Source organism: Adiantum capillus-veneris, chromosome 1, assembly GCF_014529385.1.
Source record: "Adiantum capillus-veneris isolate H3 chromosome 1, ASM1452938v2, whole genome shotgun sequence".
Classification (NCBI taxonomy): domain Eukaryota; kingdom Viridiplantae; phylum Streptophyta; class Polypodiopsida; order Polypodiales; family Pteridaceae; genus Adiantum; species Adiantum capillus-veneris.
In genome coordinates this window covers 159,647,769-159,669,477 of record NC_140931.1, presented here as the reverse complement: position 1 = coordinate 159,669,477, position 21,709 = coordinate 159,647,769, and the positions used below count along the sequence as shown (strand labels likewise).

At 45.9% G+C, this 21,709-nt stretch overlaps 1 protein-coding gene across 18 annotated transcripts in view; it reads left to right on the top strand.

Annotated features, from left to right (window-relative positions):
* Positions 1-21,709, top strand: part of LOC147465897 (uncharacterized) — a 100,676-nt gene that overhangs the window by 8,791 nt on the left and 70,176 nt on the right. For 14 of the 18 annotated variants that reach the window (XR_015189540.1, XR_015189537.1, XR_015189539.1 and 11 more), the window contains exons 2-3: positions 15,931-16,100; positions 16,206-16,269. Coding sequence is in view for 7 of the 18 variants with exons in the window: in XM_086522633.1 (XP_086378759.1) it covers positions 15,931-16,100; positions 16,206-16,269 (234 nt within the window). In the remaining 11 variants the exon portion in view is untranslated. The remainder of the gene's footprint in view (positions 1-15,930; positions 16,101-16,205; positions 16,270-21,709) is intronic. The other 4 variants (XR_015189546.1, XR_015189544.1, XM_086522620.1 and 1 more) reach the window with 1 other exon arrangement.

The window sequence follows — 21,709 nt, the reverse complement described above, 5'->3', positions numbered from 1 at the left end:
TGTCGGAATCTTCATTGTGATCCCAACCCGCATCTCCAGATGCAGAGGGAGTCGACTGATCCTTGCGTGAAGCCATAGGTGCCGCGGAAAAAAAAATTTGGGGATCGGATTTCCCGTAGAAGAGAAATCGGCCGTGCTCTGATACCACTATAACAGACTTGAACACTCCAAGTCAAGAATCAATCGCGACAGCACCAAATAACCACTTCAAAACAATTCACAGATCACAATAGATTTGCACTGGCTCAGCGGAGTTTCGTGCCTAGAGATATTGGCCCCAAAGATTGGCGCCCCTTTCGGTATATCTTTTTGTATTAATCAATTCAAAGTACAAGAGAGTGGGTCGGGATTCACTCTCAGACTCTGCATCTAGATGCTCTGAGAAGTGAGGCCCTCACCACTAATTTAAAGGTTACAAGGGATGCCCAAAAGTAGAGCCCCAAAAGCTTCAAATCAAAAGCAACTGCTCTCTCTCTCTCACAGAGAGTCAAAACTTGAAAGCAAAAGCATTCTCTCTCTCTTTCTCATTGCGTAGAGAAAAAGCAAGATTCGCGTCGCTCATCATTATAATATATATATATATATATATATATATATATTTTAGCCTCCGGGATTTTTGGAAATTAGGGTTTTTGGCAAAAATTAGGGTTTGCAAGAATTTTAGGGTTCTGGTAGAAATTAGGGTTTTTACTGTCCGCCACGTCATCACTTTGTGACAATCTGAGCAGCCAACGGTCATAATGTGCATAAATAGCCAGCAGTATAGTTATAAATTGCTTCCTCTTCCCCCCATTCCTTCACAAATGCATCAAGCCTCAAGGCTCTCTGTCACAAACTGGTGACGTGGCTGTTGGCTGCCCGGTACACACACACTCCTTCTGGCATAGTCCCGGGGAAGAACTAATTGACTGCTGACGTGGCACTGCTGTAAGGACATGCCCGCAAAATCCGGCGCGAATCGCGGAATGTTGACATGGCAGCAACGTACGAAAAGCATGATTTGCGGCAGTTTTGGATTTGCTTTTTGGCCACGCAATTTGAGAGAGAGAGAGAGAGAGAGAGAGAGAGAGAGAGAGAGAGCTCTTTTGCTTTATTTCAAAAAGGCTTTTGATTTACCAGCTTTTGGGGCTCTACTTTTAGCATCCCTTGTAAACCTATTTAATATAGGCTTGGGCTCTCACTTCTCAGAGCATCTGGACGCAGAGTCTAAGAGCGAGTCCCGACCACTCACTTGTACTGTTAGGTGCAGTGGAATGAATGTTTGAACTTTGCTCAAGATGAGTGCTCCATAATGTGCTCAAGGTTCCTTTTTATTCTTATGGAAGGGAGAGCCTTCCGTTCTTAATGAGAGAGTGCTATGATCACAAACAAAGTGAATGGACATTGTGCGTGCAAGTGTATGAGACTGAGAGATAGAGAAGACAATACGATCTCTACAATGCTTGGACTTGCCGACGATGTCGACGATGACGAGGACGACGACGAGACGGGCTGAAATCTGAGAATGCTAATGGCTGAAATCTGCAAATCTTTATCTGCTGAATTCTGACTCTATGTCGTCGACGATGTCGATGGCGATGATGCGACGACGACACGCTGAAAACTGAAAATGCTAAGGGCTGAAAATCTGCTGCTGTCGCCGGTTGTTCTACAAATGCAAAACGCTAGGCTGATCTGCTGTGTCTTGACGACGCCGGGGCTGATCTGCTGTGCACAAATTGCCAAGGCTGATCTGATGCAAAAACGCTAGGTCTTCTGTGGAGAAAACGCCAGAGTAGTCACGAGGGTTAGTCTTGCTGAGAAGTTGCCTGTTGAGCAAGGTGCTTTTGCTGCCTCTTCTGCCAATTAGTGCTAACTCTGGTTTGCTTATATACAAACTTAGCAAAATTGCCCTATCTACTTTCCAACAAAAGTCACTTAAAAATAATAAGTGAAAAATGTCAAAAATAGGAAAAATAGGCTAAATGCACTGGAAAATTTCCTTGAAGGATTCTAATGGATTCTGATGGGAATGCTTGTGATCATGCTGTGTGCAACCGAAGGATATGTATCTACACTAAGTGCCTGGTCATACACAATCTGCGAACAAACTCACAAAAGTGCCATATCACTTCTAAATCTAGACTGACTGGACTGACTGAACCCTTGTGCTGTAGCTTGTCCACGGACACATAGGGTTGGATGTGTCATGTGACATCCTCTCTTTTTCAAAGTGAGGTACTGGTACCGAACTGTATGGCGTCGAGGGAGATCGCCAATAGAACTTCATAAAGGTCTGCAACGCTTGCTTCTTTGGGCCGCGCCGAAAGCGACAGTCGTCTGAGGCTCCTTCGATGCTTCAACGTCGTCTAGAGTCACGCTTCTTCCTTCTGCAAGAATCTCCATGGTTGAAAATTCCTGAAACCACTTCCAACACAAAAACATGAACATACCTATTCCATGTAAAGTGACTGGAACAAATCTTGTCTTCCTAAAAGACTGTGCATGCAATGTAGATGAACAAATAGACGGAGTGTCAAACCGTTCATCACACACACGCAAACAATGAGATCGAATCTTTCTCTTATGATCTAGAGCAATCAACTTTGGCAATTCACAACGGAAATGCCCATGCTTGGTGCTCATACTTTCATGTGCTCTTGCTATAACTGTGTCATGCCAAGGAAGAGACATGAAATGTGACTTCCTTGAATGCAAACAATTCATCTTTTCATGAGAAATCCGCATACATTCGTGCTCATTCATGAGTGAAACGTGCTCAACGTACAATATGTCATGCCTAGGAAAAGGGATCACATAAAGATGCTGACTAAAATATAGGAAACGATCACGAATGAAACACTCAAACAATGCGTGCGTATCAATCATGCGAACACATAATACTTCCGGGGGGTTTCTTTGGACCTAGGCTCGAGAGCCAAGATCGGTTCTTCCTGAAGGGGTGCTTTGGACCTAGGCTCGAGAGCCAAGATCGATCCTTCGTGATTGATCGAATCTGCAACGAGATTAGCTTCGCTAGAAAAAGCATCAACTAACTCATCATCCTTGTGAACAATCACGTCATCTTCATGCAAATCATCATGCTAATGAGAAATCTTCTTGATCATGCAAATCATCATGCTCATCATTAACTTCCAAATCATCATGCTTATCATTGTCATTCATATCATCATGCAACTCATTGTCATTCAAATCAATGAGTTGCATGATGATTTATGCAAATCCTGTGTGTCATCCTGTGTGTGTGTTGAAAGCCTCCATAGGAGTTAGTGCAATCCTTGACGTAGATGGGAAAGAGGGAGGGTCGGAAAAACCTCTTGGTGGGGAAAATTCTTCTTCGCCTCTTTCTTGTTCATCACCTCCAAGCGAAGTATCCATTCCGCTTCGAGTGATGACCATTCTGAAGTCGTGGGTTCTTGTGGTCTTGGGTTCTTAAGTTCACGAGGAACTTGGGTTCTTGGGGGTCTTGGTTCTTGGGGTTCTTGAGGGTCTTGAGGTTCGTGAGTTCTTCTTTCGCTTGCAATCTGTGTTAGAGAAGGATCTTCTCTTTACCCGAGTTCTTCTCTTTTCCGCGGCCGCACCCCTTGGCGGCCTTGCGCTCACACCAAGGTTGCTTTTTCCCACCTCACGTCGATTGGTCGGCCGCTAAGTGCACGGTCCGCTCTCAATGAGTGAAAAGAGGCACAAGAAGAGGCTGGACAAGCCCTTCTTTCTTGGGATTCCTGTCACTTTTCAAAACCACGATTAGGAATCGACACGCCCAAGCGAACTTGGGTTCGTGCGACCTTAACAAGCAAAAACATTCTTGTGATTCTTGTGGTTCTTTCCTTGAGTGATACAGAACACTGCTGAAGCTCTGATACTAATGTAAGGTGCAGCGGAATGAATGTTTGAACTTTGCTCAAGATGAGTGCTCCATAATGTGCTCAAGGTTCCTTTTTGTTCTTACGGCAGGGAGAGCCTTCCGTTCTTAATGAGAGAGTTCTACGATCACAAACAAAGTGAATGTACACTGTGCGTGCAAGTGTATGAGATTGAGAGATAGAGAAGAGAATACGACACTAGAGACATTGTAAAACCCTCCTCCAAGGGCCCCACTCTCTATGGCAAGAGCGGTCTACTTATGATTGAACAAATCTCTACAATGCTTGGACTTGCCGACGACGTCGACGACGACAAGACGGGCTGAAATCTGAGAATGCTAATGGCTGAAATCTGCAAATCTTTATCTGCTGAGTTCTGACTCTATGTCGGTGACAATGTCGATGGCGACGATGCGACGATGACGCGCTGAAAACTGAAAATGCTAAGGGCTGAAAATCTGCTGCTGTCGCCGGTTGTTCTGCAAATGCAAAACGCCGGGGCTGATCTGCTGTGCACAAATCGCCAAGGCTGATCTGATGCAAAAACGCTACAGTAGTCACGGAGGTTGGTCTTGCTGAGAAGTTGCTTGTTGAGCAAGGTGCTCCTGCTGCCTCTTCTGCCAATTAGTGTTAACTCTGGTTTGCTTATATACAAACTTAGCAAAATTGCCCTACCTACTTTCCAACAAAAGTCACTTAAAAATAATAAGTGAAAAATGTCAAAAATAGGGAAAATAGGCTAAATGCACTGGAAAATTCCCCTGAAGGATTCTGATGGGAATGGTTATGATTATGTAGTGTGTAACCGGAGGATATGCATCTACACTAAGTCCCTGGTCATGCACGGTCTGCGAACAGACTCACAAAAGTGCCATATCACTTCTGTTCCATGGTCATGCACGATCTGCGAACAGACTCACAAAAGTGCCATATCACTTCTAAATCTAGACTGACTGGACTGACTGAACCCTTGTCGTGCTGTAGCTTGTCCACGGACACATAGGGTTGGATGTGTCACGTGACATGTACTTCGAGTTGCAGATTAATATAAAAAGAAATATCGAAAGGGGCGCCAGTCTATGGGGCCAATATCTCTAGGCACGGAGCTTCGCCGGGCCAATGTCAAATAAATTGTTAACTATGAACTATTTTGAAGTGAATTCTTGTGGTGTCGTGGTAGATTCTCGACTTGGAGTGTCCAAGTCCGATTCTCGACTTGGAGTGTCCAAGTCCGTTACAGTGGTATGAGAGCACGGCCAATTTCTTTGCTACCGGGAAATCCGATCCTTTTTACGTGGCACCTATGGCTTCAGACAGAAATAAGTCGACTCCCTCTGCATCTGGAAATGCTGGAGGAGATCACGAAGAAGATTCACGCGAGGAGTACGGCCCGCCTCGGCCTACTCTGGCGGAGCTTGAAGAGATGGAGCATCTACGATGCAGGAAAGATGATGATAAATTTTGCGAAGGACCCGAAATTTGCAAAATTTCGACGAGGTGTATGCATAGTGGCAGCAAACCACAAAACCACCCCCCAAACCAGTACTCAAGAAACCTCCTACTCCAAGGATGTTTAGTGAGCAAGAATTAAAAGTTGCAAATTTCAATGAGGTGTATGCATAGTGGCAACAAATCACAGAACCACCCCCCAAACCAGTACTCAAGAAACCTCCTACTCCAAGGATGTTTAGTGAGCAAGAATTAAAAAAGGTGGTTGATGCACGGATTTCTCAGCTTTTTGACGTGCGGAACAAAAGTGAAAAGCACGACAAAAGGCAGAAGAAAGGAACTGACTTTTCGGGTTATTTGGGTCGTCAATCTACTTTTGCCTCGGCAAGAAAGCAGAAGCATGTGCGGTTTGAAGGATTATTTAGTTCTTCTTCTTCTTCTTCTTCTAACTCTTCCGATTCAAGCAAAGAAGAGAGAAAAGGCAAAAAGTGAAGCAAAAAGCAACGCTTCGGAAAGGGCAAGAAAAAGGCAAAGAAGTCTAAATCTCGCCCAGTTTCGAACAGTTCTACAGAGGACTCGTCTTCGGATAGTTCGGACTTATGCAAGGAAGCAGAATTTTTACAAAGCCAACCAGTATGACTTTTTGGAAGATAAAAGCAAGAAAGTCGGAGAGTTCAAAGAAGGTGGACAGTTAACTAAATTTGACACATTTTCTGGTTTTCGAGATGCTTCGAAGGCTTTGGCCTTCATACAGCAGTTTGACATAGCTTTCTCTAGAGGGCGTTATTCAGAGCACTCCAAGATTCGGAGGGCTACTTCTTACTTCAGGGGAAATGCTCAAACTTGGTGGTCCACGCTTCTATTGAACAAGAAAGCTCCAGTTAAATGGCTGAAATTCAAATGGCTTTTTATTTCTTCTTGGTTGACTCGAGAGTACGAACGTGACATACAAACTGCGTAAGACCATCTTCGGATGACCAAGAGAGATTAATTGGACGCATATTGCGAGAGATTCTGGAGCTCTTTTCTACCACCCTCTTCATTTAAGAAGATCTCGTTTAAAGAACAGATTGAGCGTACAGAGATCTGAGATCACTGCTTAGAGCAAAAGTCGGATTCCATTCAGGAATGAATGAGTCATGCGAAACGGGGTTTTGCCATTCACTCAGGCAGCTTGACCTACCCCACAGATGAAATCATGACACAAAGAAATGAACAGACTTCGAACAATGAAAGTAGAAAGAAGAAGAGCAACCCAGAAAAGAAAGAAAAGGATGCACGACCCAAGCTTACTCTTTCCCAGAGAGCTCTCTACATCAAAGAGGGGAAGTGCTTTGGATGGGGGGAATCTAGGCATATCTCCGCGAAGTGCCCTAAAAAGGCACCAAAAGGACAGATGACAAGGATGAAGATAGGCCTGAGGGTTCGAAAGCAGCTGAGGAACGTGGACGAAAAGGAAAGATGAAAGCAGGACTGGTTCTAGATTGCATGGGTATTGACCCAAGCACGATTGATGAGAGTACAGAACTTTGCAGAGCTTGGGGCAAAGTGAAAGACCAAGAAGCCGTGATTTTCTTTGATGGAGGAGCCAAGCTAACTTCATTTCACCTGAATTTGCGGCACGGTTCGAGATCACACCTGATCGGATGGGACCACTAGCAGAGGCAGTTCTAGCGGCACCCGGCAAGGATGTAGCCATTACACCTGTCATTGGCAAACTTCGGTTGCATTGTCAGGGTATTTGGGGCACAATGACTTCTACATAATGCCCTTGGAAGGTTGTGATGTCCTCCTGGGAATTCCCTGGTACCATAAGAACAACGCCATGGTCGACTATCGGGCGAGAAAAGAGACTTTGACTATAGAGAAGGGCCGAACCATTGTACTTGATGTGAAACTTAAGGGCGAGTCTGTCCCTATTGTATCGGCTTCGGCCACTTCTAGATTGTCCATGTGCAGGGACAGAAGAATTTAGTGGCATATGCTTTGTCTCGGAAGCCGTTGGTTCTGGCTATTTCTACGATACATCATAGGAGCTTCAAGCATATGGTCGATCAGTATGCCACAGATACAGATTTTGTAGACATTTTCATACGGATACGGGATGGGAAGACAATAGCGGGATATTCCATTCGGATGGCTACTTGATGAGGAAAACCATAATGTGCGTTACACAACCGTTGAGAGAAAAGGTTATCACCGAATGCCACTGTCCACCTTTTGCAGGTCACCGCGGCAGTACTACCACCTTGAAAGGGGTAGATAAATACTTCTTTTAGCCGAGACTCAAGAAGGATGTGGACGAGTTTGTGCGTAGTTGCATGGTATGCCAGAAGGTCAAGTTTGACATGCATAAAGCACAGGGATTGTTACAGCCTTTACCCATACCCACCCGCCCTTGGGAAAGTATTGCAATGGATCTCTCGAGAACACAGAGTAGTCACGATGGTATCTGGACTGTATATTGACAGGTTTAGTAAGCAAGCTCATTTCATTCCAGTGAAGAAAACAGTCAAGCCGGATCACTTAGCGAGACTGTTTGTGGGCCAGATCTTCAGATTACATGGCATGCCCAAGACGATTGTCTTCGACAGGGACCCCAGATTTATGAGTTTGTTTTGGAAGGCTATTCGGGAGAACATTGATACGTGGTTGCAGTTCTCGTCATCTTTTTACCCACAGACTGACGGCAATCTGAGATTGCCAATTCAGTGGTTTTAGATTTATTGAAGTCTTACATCTCGGATCAGAAGACTCAATGGGAAAAGTATCTACCTTTGGTGAAATTTGCCTACAACAACACGATACACTCTTCGACGAGGAAGGCGCCATTTGAGATTATTGAAGGTGCTACGAAGGTTCCACCCTTCCTAAGCATGAAAGATAAGATTTTTGAAGCCGATGAGTACAGACGCAACTTGGACACGGCTTTTGCCAAGGTCCGCGAGGCTTTGCAGAAATCTCAAGAAAGACAGAAAAAGGCGAACTGTTTTGAAGTGAACTCTTGTGGTGTTGCGGTAGATTCTCGACTTGGAGTGTCCAAGTCTGTTACACTCTCTCTTCCCCTTGCTCCCAAGCCAATAGTCTCGCCGCTTGGGCCTCAAGCTCTCAACCTTTCTCTCTTGGGCTTGCCCTCAAGGCTCAAGCTCTCTCCCCCTTGGTCTCAACGTTCAAGAGGTGAAGCCTCTTTCTCAAGCTCTCACGAAGTCAAGCCTCTCTCTCTCAAGCTCTCTCTCTCTCTCAAACCCTCAAGGATCAAGCTCTCTCTCTTTCATGGATAATCCATGTCCTCTTCTTCTCGTACAACCCCCTCCGTTTATGCGGGCAACACTCAAAAGGCGAAGGAATGGTCGTGGTGGGATGAAGTGACCTCGGAGGACACCTTGTCGGCGGCGGGAGGTTCTCATGCATGGGCATGCAAGCTATGCTCTTACACGTGGAAAGGGGGACATGAAAAAGTGAGGGCACACTTACTTCGAGTGTCGGGACATGAGGTGAGATTTTGCACCAATATAACCATCAAGAAGAGGAAGGAGCTCGAGGAAAAGGATCGGCAATTCAACCATAAAGCCAAGCCCGCACGCAAAGATATTGACCCAAAGATCCTCATTTTCCCTTCTTCTTCTCTACCCAGTGGCGGTGACGGTGGCGGTGGCGGTGAATCTTCATCGGGTCCGATTCGTCGCCAAAGGACCCTTTCCACCTCTTGGGACCCAAAGAAGAAGGAAGAGGTGGATGCCGTCGTGGCCCGATTCTTCTATCATGACTATATCCCATTTGTCGTGGCGAGGTATGCTTTATCTATCTTCTCTCTCATTTCTTCCCTTATTGTCATTTCCGCCACTATGATCTCTAAAGTTTCAACTGTGAATAATCAATTATGATTTATCATACTAACCTCTTCTATGTGTGATCGAAATAGGTCGGAGTATTGGAAAGTTATGGTGCAGCGGATAGGAGAGTACGGCACCGACTATGTGCCGCCATCTTCAGAGGCTCTCCGAACCACTTTGCTTGATCGAGAGAAGGGGATCGTGGAGCAAGCAACACTCAATATTCAACGGCTTTGGGCAAAACATGGCATTTCCCTCATTGCCGACAGATGGAGCGATACAAGAAAGAGATCTATCCATGGCCTCGTCGCATACTTGAGTGGAGAGATGTTCTTTGTGCACTCTCATGATGCCACCAAGAGTGGCAAGTCCGCCGATGTCCTCTCTGCAGAGTGGACATCAGCCATAGAAACGATCAGTGAGCAACACGTGGTGGCCTTTGTCACAGGTAGGGAGGCATCAAACAGGGCAGTATCAGCTATTGTAGAGGGTCACTATCCGCATGTGTGTGTGCTTTTGCATGGCACACTGCTTGAACAACCTTCTAAAAGACATCGGCAAGCTAAACTGGATTGCTTCAATCATTGCTGATGCAGTGAGATTGTTACTTTCATCAACAATCACAACTTGGTTCGGAGTGAATACCTCAAGAGGTTGGGCGGCAAAGTGCTTCTAAAGTATTAAGACATCTGCTTTGCGTTCAACTTTCTTCTTGTGCGCAAGCTGTTTGAATGTCAAAATGCGGTCCGACAGGTCTTCATCAATGATGAGTTCACCACCTTCCCCCATGCAAAGACAATTGCAGGGATTTTGTGCAAGGATAAGGCAGAGGATCTTGAGTTGTGGAAGGAGCTCAAGGGTCTAGTTGCACGGGTAAAACCAGTGGTTCATATGCTTCGAGTTTTGGATGGCATGGACCCTTGCATTGGCAAGGTTTATGAGGTAGTGGACCGCATGATCCAGCAGCTTGCACAGCTTGAGCTGAACGCAGAGCGATATGAGGAGATCCACGCGCTTTGCAGCTCGAGGTGGAATTCATATGCCTCTCCTTTACACGGGGCATCGTACATGGTGGATCCAGAGTTCCAAGGTGCAGGGCAAGAGACAGATAGAGAAGTCATGAACCAATTTACAGAGATCTTAAACAAGATGGTTCTAGATAGAGATGGGCGATTCATTGTCAGAGATTAGTTGAGAGAGTACAGAGAGATGTGTGGCGTCATTTGGCAGTCCAGATGCTCAAATTGATCGCAAGAAGATAGGTTCAGTGCTATGGTGGGAGGACTATGGCTATGATGGCCCTGAGCTTCAGAGATTGGTGATCCGTATTCTCAACTAGTCGGTTAGTACTTCATGCTTGGAGCAATTGTGGACTACCTTTAGCTACATTGCTTCCAAGAAGAGGAATCGGCTTGGAGTGGAGAAGTCAAATGACCTTGTCTTTTTTTTTCTTTGAGAAAAAGATCCTTCTATTAGTTAATGAAACTGCCCATAGGGCTACAGCCACCTCTACAAGAGCGGGCTACAACAATCATGATGGGGAGACTCTTCCAACAAAAAAACAACATATGTACAATGAGGCTAAATCAAGAGATGGGAGGAGGGAAAAGCCACACAGGTGGACGGTAGTGCCATCTGAGTACACCCTGGACCATGGTGAAAAAAGTCTCATGGCGAAAAAAGTCCCAGGGCGCCAGAATCGAAGGAAAGCCTCTCTGCGCTCCCTCATGCGGTCAGAGCTGCCCTAGAGTCTCTCGAACTGTCCTCTGAGAGTATGGATCAGCTCTAGCCAAAGATCCCGAACAGTCTCTCTGGTGGTACAGGGCGAGCCTCGAAGATGTGGAAGCAGCGGGCCCGCCAGATGAACCAGAGTGTGAGGCCACTGATGAGCTCCCAACACTCCTCTCTCTCACTGCACCACTCCTGTGGAGTAAGCTCTGTAGTAGGCTGGAGTGTAGGTCGACCCCCCCCCCCCCCCCCCCCCCCCTGCATCACTATCATCCTGCTGGTGGAGGATAGCTCAAACTGAAGTGTGGGTCTCTTGAGAGTGGACCAAGCAGCTGCCCCCAATTGTATTGCCAAGCTGTGGAAAGAGCTGGCATCAGCCGAAGAACACAAAGCCAAACTTGTTGTGCCAGAGGACAGTCCCAAAGACAGTGACGTTGACTCTCCACAAGATGGTCACAAGCTGCACATGCTGTTGAGAGACCACTATGTACAAGCCAGCTCCCAACTGCTGTAGCTCGGTGTGCAACCAGCTAAGGGAACAAAGTGACTCGCCTCGGCTGTCTAGAGTCCACAACCTCTCCCAAAAAGCTGCCAAGAACTCAGCTGTGAGACCCTCCTTCTGCCAGTGGGGTGTTGCTGCAGGATGAGCCTCTCTCTGTGCTGCTAGTATGTGACGTCCCAGTCGAACAGTGTACTGAAAGAAAGGGACACCTGGATGGTCGGCTTAGGAGAAAGGGTCCCTCCAAAACCACTCTCCAGGATCCCACTGAACGCGTGCCAATGGACAGCTCTCCCAAGTCCACAATCTCTAGTGGCTAGTCTCAAGAGCTGCTGGGTCAGGATCTATGACACAAGTCCTCCCACAGATGCCCACCACTCGGATCCTCTGAAAATAGCACTCTGCCACCTGTGGGGCCTTTACTGAAACTCGGTGTAAGCGTCCCTCACCTTGTGGCTCGGAAAACAGGGAGGGTACAGTCTCTGAGCAGGCCCGTAGTGAGATGAGAACGTCCAGTCGCGTGAAGGCCCCCATCCATCTTGGCGTTGCTGACTTTAGAGGTGTGAGCCACTCAGTTGGTACTGCCTCTGAGATGTCCTGACACATGCTTTGCACCCCTCTCATGCCTTGTAGTTAGCTGGATGCCCTGAAGCTTCTCTGACAAGCTTGAAAACTGTAGCCAGTCACCTAAAGTGTGTGCTGGACCCTCTGCCATGGGACCCCAAGAAACATGAGGCCGACTACCAACCAAGTGGCTTCTCTGAGTGCTAACTATGGGGTTCCAAACAAGGGGCTGTCTCAGGTGCTCCTCCGTACAAGTAGGCTGACGCTGCTCTAGGCCTCTCGAGTCTGCGCAACTGCTCCCAGGATCGGAGCAGACTCACAGTGAAGTGGTCCTCTAGTCTCCTGCTCAAGCCAACTCTATGCATCTTTGTGAAAATCCATTTGGTCGAAGGTCGCCAGGGGCCTCCAGCCCGAGGCACTCTAGCACTAAGCCACTAAAGCAAGAACTCCTTCCAGGGCTCCTCTTTTGGAAGAAGTCCTCTGACGATAAACTTCCCTATAAGGGCTCTCCTGTGCTGTGCTGGGTCTATGATCCCCAACCCTCCTTGAGAACAAGGAAGAATGATGACTTGCCATGCCACTCTGGCCCGGGCTATATGAGTGTCACCAACAAGAAGTGATATACCATAGTAGCCAACAACACCTGGTTGGCCACTACAACTCTGCCTGCCTGAGAAAGTCGTGCGGAGCTCCAATGTAACAACTTCCTCCTGATGGATAGGAGGAGGGGAGCAATATGCTGCTCGGGAGACAAGTCCAAGCCAACCTGACAGCCCAAGTATCGAACTGCAGTCCCTGGGGGCATCCATTTGAAACCCTCACCTGGCATCCAATCAGGCGTAGGAGCACTACCAACCGAGAAAGCCACTGTCTTTCTCCAGTTGATCAGTGTGCCTGATGCACAACAAAAGGTCTCAAGAGCCTGCTCACACCTGTGAAGGTTGGCCTCTTGGCCATCCAAGTATAAGGCTGAGTCGTGTGCAAACTCAGCATCCAGTAGCTCATCTTCCCGATTAGGGAGCGCTAAGCCATGTAGACCAACCTGCTGTGAAACCAAAAACTTGCTCATCGCCTCAGCATAGAACAGAAAGAGGAAGGGGGCAAGAGACCAGCCCTATCTGACAGAACGTGTGAGCATGAAACGATCAACTCTACCTCCTGACAACAATATCTGATTGTGTGCCCGTCTATACAAAGCTGACAAACCTCTGATCCAAGCATCTGAGAAGCCCATCCTGCGTAGAGTGCCTTCCAAAAAGTCTTAGTCAACTCTATTGCAAGCCTTCTCAAATCGAGAAGAAGAATCGCTAGATCCTCACCACGGAGCCGCGCGAGGGCAGAAGCCTGCCAAAAAGGAAAGATGTTGTCAAGGATACTACGCTCCTTGACAAAACCTATTTGTGCCCGATGTATAATGCTCTCTAGAAGTGGCTGAATCCTCAAACTCAAAGCTTTGGCAAGAATTTTGTAGGATGAGTTGAGGATGGTGATGGGTCGCCACTGGGTCGAAAAACCTCCTGGTGGGGAAAATTCTTATTCGCCACCTCCATGGTTATCACCTTCATGCAAAGTATCCATTCCGCTTCGGGTGATGACCATATACTGAGATCTTGGGTTTTTAAGTTCACGAGGAACTTGGGTTCTTGTGATTCTTGGGTTCTTGAGTTCTTGAGGTTCTGAGGTTCTTCTTTCACTTGCAATCTGTGTTAGAGAAGGATCTTCTCTTACCCGAGCTCTTCTCTTTCCTGCGGGCGCACCCCTTGGCGGCCTTGCGCTCACACCAAGGTTGTTTTTTCCCACCTCACATTGATTGGCCGGCCGCTAAGTGCATGGTCCGCTCTCAATGAGTGAAAAGAGAACAAGGGGAGGCTGTACAAGCCCTTCTTTCTTGGGTTTCCTGTCACTCTTCAAAGCACGATTAGGAATCGACACGCCCAAGTGGACTTGGGTTACGTGCGACCACAACAAGCAAGAAAAAATTATGTGGTTCTTTCCTTGAGTGATACAGAAGACTGCCAAAGCTCTGATACCAACGTAAGGTGCAACGGAAGTGAATGTTGAACTTTGCTCAAGATGAGTGCTCCGAACTGTGCTCAAGGTTCCTTTTACTTACGGAAGGGAGAGCCTTCTGTTCCTTTAGTGAGAGAGTACAAATGATCACAACATAGTGGAAGACACTGTGAATGAAGGTGTTGAGACCGAAAGGTAGAGAAGAGAATACGACACCAGAATGTTGTTAAACCCTCCTCCAAGGGCCCCACTCTCTATGGTGAGAGCGGTCTAATATTGATTGCACAAATCTCTACAATGGTCTGAATGCAATGGTCTTGCCAACGATGTTGACGACGATGAGACGGGCTGAAAACTGAACGCTAGGGGCTGAAATCTGTAGATCTTGTATGTACTGAATTCTCACTCTATGTCGGTGACGATGTGACGACGACGCGCTGAAAACGCAGATGCCGAAATCTGCGAATAACAAGCCGAACCTGCAAACGCTGGCTGATCTGATCGTGCCGCGAGAATCTGTTGCGGGAAGGTGAGGTCTGCGAGGTTTGGGGGTTGCGGTACGGAATCTAAATGCTGAAAATGGAAAACGCTAATGCAATCATGGGTTCTGTCGCCGGGAATCTGCAAATTCTAGAGGTAGTCTACAATTTGCAGAAACGCTGGGCTGATCTGCTCTTTGATGCAAAAACGCTAGGGAGTCTGTTGTGATCTGCTGTCGCCAGGCATCATCTGCAATTGCAAAACGTTGGGCTGATCTGCAAATGCTGAAAACGCTGGCTGGTCTTTGGTGGCTGAAATTGCTAGGTTGCCTGCCGGGGGGGGGGGTTCTTGATGAGAAGGTGCACTGTTGAACACTTGGTCCTTGCTGCCTGTCCTGCCAGATACTGCTAGCGTTAGCTTTTCTTATATATTGCCTGAGTCAAATTGCCCTACCCAATTTCCCAACAAAGTCACTTATTAATAATAAGTGAAAAATTGGTAAAATAGGGAAAATAGGTCTATGCAGTGTAAAAATGCTCCCGATGGGTTCTGATGGTAATCTGATGATCATGCTATGTGCAACTTGAGGATATGCATCTAGTCCTAGACATGCACGGTCTGCGAACAGACTCACAAAAGTGCCAGAACACTTTCTAACCTAACTGAACCCTTGCCACGAAGTAGCTTCTCCACGTACACATAGGGTTAGATGTGCACGGGACACTCTCCTTCTCCCTTGGGCCTCAAGTCTCAAGCTTGAAGCTCGGAGCTTTCTTGACTCTTTAACTCTTTACCCCTCATTCTCCCTCTCTCCCTCTCTCTCAAGTATCTTCCTCTCTCTTGGGCCTCAAGCCTCAATGCTTTAAGCATGCCTAATAGGATTCTACTTGGACTAATGGTTGTATATGGCTCTCTACTAATATAGATTAAATCTAACCTAAATTAAACATATTTTAAGCTTACCATTCCGACCCTTGTTCCCGTTCCCCCCCCCCGTTTTGGAGGCCCTATTCCTGTTCCGTGTAACTTTGGGACAAACCCTAAACATCCGGATTTTCGTACTTTGCCTAAAAATCCACGCAAATTTCAGGATGTCTATATAGGTGCCATGCCATCATATTTTGAGGTTTCAAATTTCTCCACTTGATTATGCCACTCTCGAGCGCTTAAACAGGTCCATTTAAGTTAGTATGCCACGTCATCACATTTGTGACAAATTGACATAGGAGTAGGGCAAAGGGACAAATGAAGTGGGTAAAGGGCAACACCGGCTACTGATTAAGGTAGCAGTGTTGGGGATAAAAGCCTACTGGCTACCTTGTATCATAACCCATAGTCTAGACTAGTATATAGGTTCATTTATTCTTTATGTGTGTGTTTGGCCATTAAATGGCCAGACACAGTGTGTACACATTGTACCTTAACTTAAAACATATAAAGGGCATCTTAAAACTTGAGTGTACAACAGAAGTACACTTTCTAATCTCGTTATTCTGCTTTGCAGCCTCTTTCGACTCTCTTCTCTCGCGCATATTTGCTCTTGCGTGCCTCCGTTATACTCCTCCAATCTCTACACACCTTGTGGTAGGTGTTTTGCACGCGTTTCTGCGTCTCTCGCGACAAACTTGGCTGGAGTTACTGCAACAGGTTCTTCCATGCTATATTTTTCAATATGTAGGTGTTTTGCATAATTTTTAGGGATTAGGGTTTCCCTTGAAATCAAACAGGTTGCAACACGTTTTATATTGCTGTCCTGACAGTTTTCAGCCATAAAAACAGGTCCATACAACAGTTTTTAGCAGATATTGTACTCCTCCATCAAGTGGGGGTACTCTTAGGGGAGGTAATTTGTTACTAATTGGACTATTTTCTTATTTTCTAAGTAATTTCTATTTCATGAGATTAGGATATTCAAATGTGTATACTTGAACTGTTAAAGTGAGGAAGTACTGTAGACTTACTGAAACTGCTAAAAGCCATTAGAAATGGACAACTCTGACGTGTCATATGATGGGTTACATTCAGCATCATGAAGGAGTTGTTCCGTAAGTTTGGTGGGAGAGACCGGGGAATAGATATTCCCGATGCATCACATGATGGGTGACGGGAGCATCGTATAGGGAATATTTCATTAGTATGGAAGGAAATCTGAACCGGGTAAAGTAGTACATGTAAAGACGTAGGCACAAGAATAAAGATGGGTTCCAAGAAGCTTTTGAGAAAAAGAAGGATGTATTTAAGCGCTTTCCAAGAAAGCAGATGCTTTCCCGTGAGGAAATCTATGTCCGCATTGCATCTGTGCATGAGGTTGTATCTAGGGACGCGTGGGAAGTGCTTTGTAGCATCAGTTTTCAACTCAGAGTTTTTTTTTGAGTTTTTAAAAGGTTCACATTTTATTATTAATTATTAAGTGTCCGGCCGCCCACTTGATAAGTAGGCAGACATTTAATGAAAAATAGAGCGTAAAAAAAGCCTACGCCCCCCTTACGGCTGAAAAATGCAATCTCTCTTGCCGCCAGCTCTCTCTCTCTCTCTCTCTCTCTCTCTCTCTCTCTCTCTTTCTACTATTCAAGCGTTGGCTAGTATCGGCTATTGCTGGAGGCCCGAGGGTTTGATAGTTATCTAGGACGGAGAGATATCTCCAAGGCATTGTCTTTTATCAGACAGTTTGAAGTTGCTTTTGCCACTGGAAACTTTACTAAAAAATCCAAGTTGGGTGACGTCAAGTTTGACAGTTAGCTAGGACGGAGAGATATCTCTAAGGCATTGTCTTTTATGAGACTGCTTTTGCCAACGAAAACTTTACTGAAAAATTCAAGTTGGGATGTATCTCAAGGAGACTGAAAGAAACCGGTGGCTGGCCAAGAGTCAGGAAGATACTAAAGCCGAACATGAATCAGTTCAAAGCTCACTTTTATGAACAATTCGTTCCGCCCCACGTCGAGAAGGACATCCGGAAGGAATGGGACTGGCTTGCCCAGAAGGAACATGAGAAAGGCATGGCTTATGTTTACAAGTATTGGTCGGTTCTTTTGAAAGTCACTTCTTTAATGAAGATTTCTGGCGAGGAGAAGGTGCGAAAGTTCGAAGCAGGCCTTCAACCAGAGCTTTAAAAGAGTATGAAGGTGCTCATGATACCCTATAGCGGATGATGGAGTCAGCAATCATTGGTGAGGATCTACATTCCACTGGTACCTCCAGAAGGATGGAACAAGGCACGTACCGTGGGAGACAGAGTGGTCTATGATGACCATGGTGACCAAGGCAAAGAGCATCCCCCTAAGGACTTGGATCAGTCTAAGATGTTATAGGCTTGGACACTCCAAGCGAGAAATCAATAGCAACACATGAACAGAAACTTCTCAAAATCACTGAACTTTATGAGAGAGAGAGAGAGAGAGAGAGAGAGAGAGAGAGAGAGAGAGAGAGAGAGAGAGTGTGTAAAAACGGCACGACGGAGTTCCGTGCCCAAAAGCACTGGCCCCAAAGACTGACGCCCCTTTCGGTATTTCTTTACTATTGCTCACTGCAAAGTACAACTCTGAGGGTCCTCTGCTCTCGACTCTGCGTCCAGATGCTCTGTTGAGTGAGGCCCCAAGGGCTCCTTTTAAACTTACATGGGATGCTTAAAAGCAGAGCCCCATGAGCAATCAGTTGAAAAGCACTAACCCCAAAAGCATTTGATCTCAAAAGCTCCCAAAACAGCCAGCGAAAGTTGCGGAAATCCGTACATCCTGCCATGTCAACATCCGTACAATTTTCCACATCAGCATGTCATCGCGTTTTATGAAAATCCTCCTTAAGAGTTCAAGGTTTGGGATTTTTTAGGATAGGCCCTTCGGCAGGTGCTCACAAGTTCTTCTAGGTTCAATTCTTTAGTTTCTCTTGTCCACTCGGCCATTTCTCTTCCAGTTGGGCATGCCACATCATCACTTTGTGACATTCCCCCCTCTTGAAAGAATTGTAGTCGCCCTCAATCACACCTACAAATCAGTCACTTATCAATCACATTTCTGTCGAGGGTCTCAAATACAAATCTTGATCATTGTAACCATTTAGCAATTACATCCAGACCGCACTGATCTTTCACGGATGTCTTGATCTAGTAAATCTTGTTACTATTTGATTCATATCCTTTCATTTCACATTTCAACCAAGCAAACCATGCTCATGACCATCCTCATAAGGCAGTACATCCACATAGCATGCAATTCACAAAATCACACACTTAGTTCAAACTGAACATCATGTTTTCAATTATTCAATCTAGCCATCTCATTCTGTCTAGAACTCGTGATGCACCTAGATCACTGTGCAACCATCTCATATCCAGATAGACATCTTGTTGCACTAGAATCTCATTCAGATCACATTCAATTCTCATTCACTTAGCCATCACATCTAGATCTCACCAAGCTCTAATGGATGTCTAGATGCACTAAGTTCAAATCATTCATCAGAGAAAATGCTGCGGACTTTTCATCTTCCTCTACATGTCTCTATCAGTACACACATGAAAGAGCACATGTTTCAGTTCAATCCAGGAAATTTCCAATTCAACGCACACAATTCATAAAGTCATTCCGCGAAATACTGTCAGTCCGTCAGTTCCCTACAATCTCATAGAGAAATTAGTGACTTTATTCAATCTAGGCAATCTGTGACAAAGGTGTGGAGTGGCTCCTCTCTTGTGCAGTCAGCACCGCACTAGATTCAACCTGCTGATTGATCGGTAACTTTTGACATAGATACTGCTACTAGCCCAAAAGCTTTAAGGTACAACTCTCTCTGCAGAGAATTTGCGAGGTTCTCTTCCTACATCCACTGTGCATTGAGGGCCAAAAAGTATCCTTGACCAAATTATCGGATGGACCTAACATCTTTTCTTGTTCCCTGGGACTTGTTGGTTCATAGCCCTTCTAGCCTCCCCGTCCTTGGCACCTCAATTTGGATCTGTGGAATTCTCTGATTCACCGGCTGATCCCCTTTCCTTTCTTTCCTTGTGCCCTGGGACCTGTGGGTAGCCTCTCCTGCCCATTGACACGCCAGTCTCAATAGACGGAACCCTGAGACGCACTATCATCCGATCCTTGTTCTTCTCCGAAATCCTCTGATGAACTTCTTTTGGTTCCCTTAGTTTGTCAAAACCCTCGGACTCGGATGTGCTACCATCTGATTCCATTCCCTTATTGCTCCGGAATTCTGTGATGAGCTGTCATCCGGTTCCCCTAATTTTTTCTCTTCTCTTGAAGACTCTTGCCTTGTTGAGGTGGATACTATCCTGTCTGTAGGATAAGTCAATGAGCCGGCATGCATTCCAAATTCTTGCTTAGCATATCCCATAAGTCTCTGAATCAGCGTCACCATGAAACGTGTTTCGGCAGGTAAGGGTAGGTGAAACGTTTCGGGCCTTGAAACGTTTCGCTCACCAAGTGAAACACTAGCCGTTTCACTAACAACAAGTTACCATAGTTTTAGTTTCAAAGCCGTCAAACGCACGTTTCGGTCTCACGTTTCACTGTGCTCTCATTTTGGACTGAAACGTTTCGTGGTGAAACGCCACGTTTCAGGGTGAAACGTTTCGCGGTTACGCTGGTCTGAATAGAGTCAGACTTCTGCTCTAGACAATACTCTCAAATCTCGTTTGGCAAACCACAAGAAAACCGCTCAATCTGGTCCCTCAAAGTAATTTAACGAAATGAAGACACTGGCAAATAAGTACCCCAAAACCTGTGGCAGTAGTCATCTAGTCATTCTCAAATGATACCAAGCTGTGATGACATCTCTTTCATATTTGTTTGATATCCATGTTGACGTGAAAATTTTCTTGAATTTTATCCACGTCGCAGGTGCTTCTCTGCGTAACAACAGAGTAGACAACTAAGTCTGTGCAATTCCTTTCAAATAGGATGCTCCCTTTATTTACACCTTGGAGTGTTCCGTGAACCAAACTGTATCACAAGGCTGTGCAACCACTAACCTTAGTTGCTGGTTTCTTTCCCTTGATTTTTATTTAATTTTTGGGATCCTCTTTTTGAACTCATAACTGGACGGACATTTTGTGGCCAGTGTGAAACGACCAGTGGACGAGGGTTTCATTCGCAGTCGAGAAGGGCAGGTCGCCACGAGATGGTTGGGTCAATTGGCACTGAAATCGGAGCAGTAAAAGGGTGTCTAGGCTTAGTTCAAAGTCATTTAGGCCCCTCACTACACTTTATAAGTCGGTTGGTACTAGAAATTTGACTCAAAAGAGACAAACTGGACACATGGCGGCTCTAGGGGATTTTGCCAGTTATGCATGAAGAGGAGGCGCCCAATGTGAGAGTGGAGGCTGATTTTTACTTCACAAGTGATGACATTGTATGTGTGAGTACTGGATGCAGGTGATCACAGCTTTAATGGAAAGCTTATCTTTTCCCTTGTCTCATGTAGCACGATGATTTGCTCTCGTGCATCTCTCTCTCTCCTTTGTCAATATGGTAATGCCCCACTAGTTGGGCTTCTTAGATGACCATGTACAACTTTGGGGGTTTTATGTGCGTTTGCCAAGGCAAGAGCCTTCTGTACATGAACCGCAATAGCTATTTGCTAATCTCCAACTACGCACAGTTGCATTGCGAAGGATTGCAAAATTGAAGAGCTCTCTCGTGTGAAAACTTGTCCGATTCATAGGGGAACTGTCTCCCATTGCGTGCGGGAGCACCTGAGACATGCGTAGACGTGCTCGTTCCGCCCAAATCGATCCAAAAAAGAAAATCACAGCCTGTTGTTTTTTTCTACAGATTCAGGGTTTCGCACCTAAACTGTAAGACATCACCAGGGGAGCCTCAGGAAAGCCTTGGGATGCTTAAATAGGGATTTGGGCAGCTGATAGTGACAAAACAGGGTGTTACAACATGCTGAAATTGACCTGCAGCTCATTGAAAAGCTTCCAAACTGCAAGGGAAAGTGTCCTTGACGTGTACTTTTGACATATAGGGGTTTTTGCGTTGTTATGTTGGCGAAATTGGGTCAAAAATCTGCAATCACAGCCATGGACAGGTTTGGACAGCTTGGTGAGAGCTAGCTGAAAGCGCCGAGATCATCTATTTGCAATAAGAATAAAAAAATACCGAAAGGGGTGCTAGTCTTTGGGGCCTACAGGGTGTCGCTGTCTGCTTGGTACCACTCTAGCTACCAAGTCGTGGTTTGTTTGAAGTATCAATTCCAGACACAAGTTTGTACGTGGAGTTTCTCTATGTGGTGAAGTTCAAGTAAAGTTTTTCAAGAGAAGGTTCCGGTGA